At 53.1% G+C, this 6197-nt stretch overlaps 1 protein-coding gene across 1 annotated transcript in view; it reads left to right on the forward strand.

Moving 5' to 3' along the window:
* Positions 1-3772: 3772 nt before the first annotated feature.
* CYP2A13 (cytochrome P450 family 2 subfamily A member 13) overlaps positions 3773-6197 on the forward strand; it is an 8203-nt gene continuing 5778 nt past the window's right edge. The window contains exons 1-4 of the mRNA XM_017882688.1: positions 3773-3977; positions 4258-4420; positions 5362-5511; positions 5745-5905. Of these exons, the coding sequence (XP_017738177.1) occupies positions 3798-3977; positions 4258-4420; positions 5362-5511; positions 5745-5905 (654 nt within the window). The 5' untranslated portion in view covers positions 3773-3797. The remainder of the gene's footprint in view (positions 3978-4257; positions 4421-5361; positions 5512-5744; positions 5906-6197) is intronic.

Consider the following 6197-nt stretch of genomic DNA (forward strand, 5'->3'; position numbering starts at 1 on the left):
ATGGAGCTGGGCTAGGACTGTTTTAATCCAAACACAGATGAGCACAGGAAAATATCAGACATTCACACGTATGCAACATGGCCCACAAGCCTGCATACAGATACCTGAATGCACACATGAAAACATCCACATACTTATATGTAGTCACCCAGTTGTGAATGCGTCCACACAAATATGAATATGCAGCATACATCTTGTTTCACACAGAAATGCACATCGTAGACACCCCTAAATCATGTGTGCACACATGCTATATGCAGAGACAGACAAAAAGATTGGCAAGCATTGAGAAACAGTGGCACACCCTGTCAGGCACACACACACATGTGCATGTGTAGACATAAGTTGGAATGGATACCCATTATCAAGCACAAACATACACCCCACAAAGCCTGGAGCACACATAAATTTATGTATCAACATGGACATACTGAAACATACATGCACATAGACACTACAAGCATGCACCCAGAATGACACACGGACAGTTGTATAAATGAGGATAAACATGGCAGAGGCATCCAGGAGAACCCATTAAATAGAAAGACCAGGATCCAGACAGACAAGGTGGGCAAAGTCTGTTGCAGGGTTCCAGGGCCAACCAGAATAACCCTGAGAGTCTAATGCCCTGGCCCTGTCCCTTCTCGATACGCCGAACCCAGCACCCATGCTCCCAGGAGCCATGAAGCATTAATTTCCTATTCACAGCTCCATGGGGTAAAATCTTGGCTGGTACTGAGGAATGCATGGGGAAAGAGTTCCCAAAGACTCTCTCCCTTCCCTCCTTCCCAAAGGAAAAGATTTGGAGGGTTTAGACTAGAAGAATGTAAAAGCACAGAAGGTGCTTAGGGAACCATCTCATCCATCCTTTCATCCTACCAGATTAAAGAGAAACAACTACTATTCATTGAGCACTATCTGCCATGTACCGCTCATCTTGCATTAACACATATACTTCTCCCTAAATAGCCAAAGAGGTAGGAGCTGTTCCTTGGCTCCATAAGGTTTTCAACAAGAGATAAAAGTCAACTGTTCAAAGCCACACAACAAAGAAAGATAGGTTAGGATTCCAATCCAGGCCTTAATCATTGTACCATCCATCCAGAAAAGGGAAACTGAGGCCCAGGAAAGAAAGGGATCTTTCCTGGGTTTGCCATACTCACTCCTAAAAGCCTGTACCCAAAGACACTGCCCACTGGGAACAAGTCCGCCCCACATGATTTCAGACACCATTATCCTCACTCCATGCTCCAGGGTAATCAACAAGTCCAACATCGATTGACCTCCATGGTCCACAAATACTGGAGTTCTCCCAGCCTGTCTCTCCCACCCCTCCCTGGCTAGGTCATGGCAGCCTGCTATTCACTTCAGCGCCCTTCCCAGTGCAACATCACTGAGAACAACTCCCCAAATGTCTGTCTCCTCACTTTTTAAGAAACAAAGAAGAAAAGGAGGGGCAGGCAGGCAGCTGGTGACCAGGATTAGAACGGGAATTGATCCTGCCCAGATGGTGCTAATCCTCCTTCCCACCTCTTCCCCTACAAAACCATAACAAACAGCCTTCCTCTCTTCACCTTGTTCGCTGAACTTTGCCTCCCTCCACACAGTCACCTCAGAGCTCAGTATCCCTAGAACACCTTTGAGCAATGACTCAGTCCCTGGGGGTGCCAACCTCACCCACCTCCCCTTGTCCAAAGTTGGTGACCCTGAGGACCAGGTTGCAACCCTGGGAGAGTCCAAACATCACAGCCTGTCCTGTGGCCCATCGGGGCCCCCTCACAGGTCTGGCTGAGGCTCATCTCAGGCCCCACATAGGACCAATATCCAGCACCCCTGCCTCATGCCTCCCTGTCAGAAGCCCACTGGAACCAACCTCAGATCCCATATGGTGCCACTCTTATGCCCTCCCTGAAGCAGGGACACTCTTTTGCCCTCAATGACACCTTGAGACAGACACACAGAGCCCTTCTTGGCACCAATATGTGACTTTAATATCTCCTGGCTTGTCAAGTTCAGTGCCAAGTACTTGTTCCAATCCTCGACGGGGCGACACGCTGGGCCAGTCCCAAAGCCACCACGACCACCTCTCCCTATCAGACCCCGCCAGTGTCATCCCTGTGTCCACTGCTGATGCCAGTCTCAGCACCCACCTCCTGCTAAGCCTGGCCCACACTTGAATCCCAAGGTGATCTAGGCCAGAAAATGAAGGGGGATGAGGAGAGAGTTCATATCCCAGCTCCCTCACTTACTCCCTGTGTGACCTCACTCAAGAGGATTTATGGAGTCTAGATCTGCTCGTCTTCAAAATGAGGATGATGATGAACCAACCTCATTGTTACAAAGATTCCACCAGGTCGTACACACCTAGACTTGATCTTCCCATATACGACCGTGCTCACCAAAAGGTAACTGTCCTGTTTACTAAGGAAGAATTTCCCTGAGGGAAGGACAGGAGGCTACTCATCCCTTCTCCACTCCCACCCACCCCAGGATCTGCCTCTGTGCCTAACACTGGAGTTTACCCCAATCTCTTCTGCGACTGTTCCCTCTGCCGGCTAATATAGTAGCCCCTGACAAAGCAGGAATTGCTCTTAAACGAGACTTAACTCACCCTCAAATATGATCTTCTCTTCCCAAACACTCCCTTTCCACTGGCAGGAAAACCAAATCCACAAAGTGGAACTAAGGAAGCAGAGCAGGAGAGACGGGAGTTCAGGGCCACTCACGCATGTCTCCGCCCACGGTCTGTTTTCTGTCCTCTGTAGACCCTTATACAAAATGAGAAACATAAATAACAATAATAATATTCATAGGGATGATGCAATCAATCTAGTGGGTCTCCCTAAGGTTCTGGGTTGGAAACCAGTGGAGGTCTTTGCAAATTCCAACCCTTGGGACATGAGATTTTTCCGCCAATTGGAGGTTGTTATTACTATTTCTTCAGACCTGGCCAATCCCTCTGCCAACTGATAACTCGAGGTACTCTCCTCCAGGTGTGGGGAAAGTTCCCCTGAAATATGGCTCTGGTCTTCCACCCCTTTCCCAACAAGAGATGTGCAGTGGGGTTCTATGGCACCCATCCTGGCCTCACTCTGAGGTTCCAGTGAGGATTCTGGGCATCAAGAGGCAGCCCTGGGCCAAAGCAAAATCAAGTCAGCCCCTGGGCCCAGTGCTGGGCTGCTGGGCTCTCTGGGAGGACCTACTGGGCTTGCCACACACTCCTCCTCCCAGAAACTCTACACCCGCAGCCCAGGGTCTTCCTAGCCCCAAGACTCTCAAGTCCATATGCCTGGAATCCCCCCTCCTGAGACCCTTAACCCTCCATTCTTCACAACAGAAGACCCCCAAATGCACAGCCACATTTCCATCTCACCCTAATAAAACCCAGACTTTTGGGTTCCTCTCCCCTGGAACCTCCAAATCCACAACTTTGAGGTGCATTCTCACTCTCAAACCCAGAATCCAAAGTCCGGATGCTCCCCTATGCAAATATTCCAAACTCCTCAGTTCTACTGTTTATCTGTTGCCCCCTCCTAAATCCACAGCCCTGGGGCACCCTTCCCGAAGTACCGCGGATTTAGTCTGGAGCTCCCCATCCCTGTTCAGCTTACCTGGGGTCCCCCTCCTCCTCCCTTGCTGGCTGCATCCCAAGCTAGGCGGGATTCAGGTGTAGATTGGGGGTGTAGTTGGGAGGTGAAATGAGGTGGTTATATAATCAACAGAACTCCGCCCCTCTTTATCAGGCAGCATAAAGGCAAAATATCCCAGCTGTCACCATCTATCATCCCACTGCCACCATGCTGGCCTCAGGGCTGCTCCTGGTGGCCTTGCTGGCCTGCCTGACTGTGATGGTCTTCATGTCTGTCTGGCAGCAGAGGAAGAGCAGGGGGAAGCTGCCTCCGGGACCCACCCCATTGCCCTTCATTGGAAACTACCTGCAGCTGAACACAGAGCAGATGTACAACTCCCTCATGAAGGTGTCCCGAGGCAGGGAGATGGGTGGCACGGGGTGGGGGCTGCCAAGTTGGCTGGGGCTTTGTGGCAGGGGGTTGACCACTGTGGACCAGAGTCTTAGGAAAGAAGAGTTTTGGAGGTTCAGCATCAGGGTCCTAGCCAGGAAAGCAGGATCTTAGGATGTCCAGCTCCCTGACTGTGAGAACCTGACTGGGCGAAACATCCCAGTACGTGAAATCTCAGTGCTGGGTCCATTCAGAGTGGGGGCTGCTCCCTCTAACCACTCCCACCCGCCTCCATCAGATCAGTGAGCGCTATGGCCCTGTGTTCACCATTCACCTGGGGCCCCGGCGGGTCGTGGTGCTCTGCGGACATGATGCCGTCAGGGAGGCTCTAGTGGACCAGGCTGAGGAGTTCAGCGGACGAGGCGAGCAGGCCACCTTCGACTGGCTCTTCAAAGGCTATGGTGAGGGGGTGCCCAAGAGGGGGAATGTGGCCAGGCGGACGCGATGGTCTCAGTGTCCCCAGGCTTCTCCCTGACTCTCCTGCCCACTGGAGGCTATGACAGAGCCCCCGGTCTGGTCTTCTCTCCCCTTCTCCCTTCATTGTGGCCTCTCCCTGTGTGTCCCTCACCTGTCTCCAGCGTCCCTGTCCTGATTCCTCCCTGCCTCTCTCTGCCCCTTGCTCTCTCTCTTCCTTCTGCCTCACTGGAGCCACCTATTTCCCCTCTCTCCCCATCTCTGAGGACATCCTGGGTTTCTGTTTTCCAACCCTGGTCCTCTGTCTTCGTTTGTCTTTTTGTCGCTCTCTGCTTCTGTGCTTCTCCGTGTTTCTCCTCTCTCCGCTTCCTTCTCCCACTTCTTCCTCTGTCTTAGGATTTCACCTTATTCCTACTTCCACATCTCCAGCCTCAACCTACTGGTAACAGTCTGTCCTCCTTCTTGATCCTCTCTGTTTCTGTCTCCTTATTTTTCTCTCTTCTCCAGCTCAGCTTAAGAATCTTTCACCATTTTTATTTCCTCCTCCCAGATCTCCCCATGTCTCACTTCCCCTCCCTCCATCCTCTTCCTCCATCTCTCTTTCTCTCCCCACTTCCTTCCCTTCCTCCATGGAGTGTCCGTGTATCCCTCTGTTTCTCTGTACATCTGTCTGTCTGGCCTTTCTGCTTCTCTTCTGATTATCTTATTTTTTCTACTTGATCTCTCTCTCTCTCTCTCTCTCTCTCTCTCTCTCTCTCTCTCTCTCTCGTTTCTCTGAGTTTGCAGCTCTCTTGGGCACTCGCGCTGAATCCATTTCTCTCCCACCCCACTCCCTCTCTGCTCCACCCCTGGGAAGCCCCTTGGAGCTGGTCTGCTCCTGCCCTGGACGCCGCCTGACCTCTCTCCACCTCCACGTTCACCTCCCCAGGCGTGGCGTTCAGCAACGGGGAGCGCGCCAAGCAGCTCCGGCGCTTCTCCATCGCCACCCTGCGGGACTTCGGCGTGGGTAAGCGCGGCATCGAGGAGCGCATCCAGGAGGAGGCGGGCTTCCTCATCGAGGCCCTCCGGGGCACGCGCGGTGAGCAGGGGACTCCGAGTGCTGGGCAGGAGCAGAAAACGCCCAGGGCGGGGACCTGCGCGCTCTTTCTGCCTGGGGATGGGGACTAGGTGGAGAAAGGCGCCCCCATTTCCAGCCCTGGAGTCTGGCGCTGGGAATTTGGCCCAACTGGGCCCTGCCTATTGGAATTCTGACTCTCCTCAGACCTCTGAGTTGACTCCCTCCCCAACCCTCTTCTCCCGCCACATCCGCAGGCGCCAATATCGATCCCACCTTCTTCCTGAGCCGCACCGTCTCTAATGTCATCAGCTCCATTGTCTTTGGGGACCGCTTTGACTATGAGGACAAAGAGTTCCTGTCACTGCTGCGCATGATGCTGGGAAGCTTCCAGTTCACGGCAACCTCCACGGGGCAGGTAACCGGCTGCAGCCCGGCCCGTGGCGCCCCTACCACAACCTGCCAACTGCTCCCCTACCTGGAGACAGGTGCCCAAACTCCCACCCCTCCAGACAGTGTCCCCTCAAAATCAGCCCCCAGTATTGGACAACTGGACGGTTGCACCAGAACCCAGGATGGGTGCCCAATACCCAGTCTCCAAGGACACCTGGATAGCCCAACAGATGCTCCCCAAAACAGAGCCTGCCGGCAGGATGCAAGCCCTCAGCTCAGCTCTCTCACCTGGGCACGTGTTCCCATCCCCAATTTAC

Source organism: Rhinopithecus bieti, unplaced genomic scaffold, assembly GCF_001698545.2.
Source record: "Rhinopithecus bieti isolate Rb0 unplaced genomic scaffold, ASM169854v2 scaffold_13621, whole genome shotgun sequence".
NCBI lineage: Eukaryota > Metazoa > Chordata > Mammalia > Primates > Cercopithecidae > Rhinopithecus > Rhinopithecus bieti.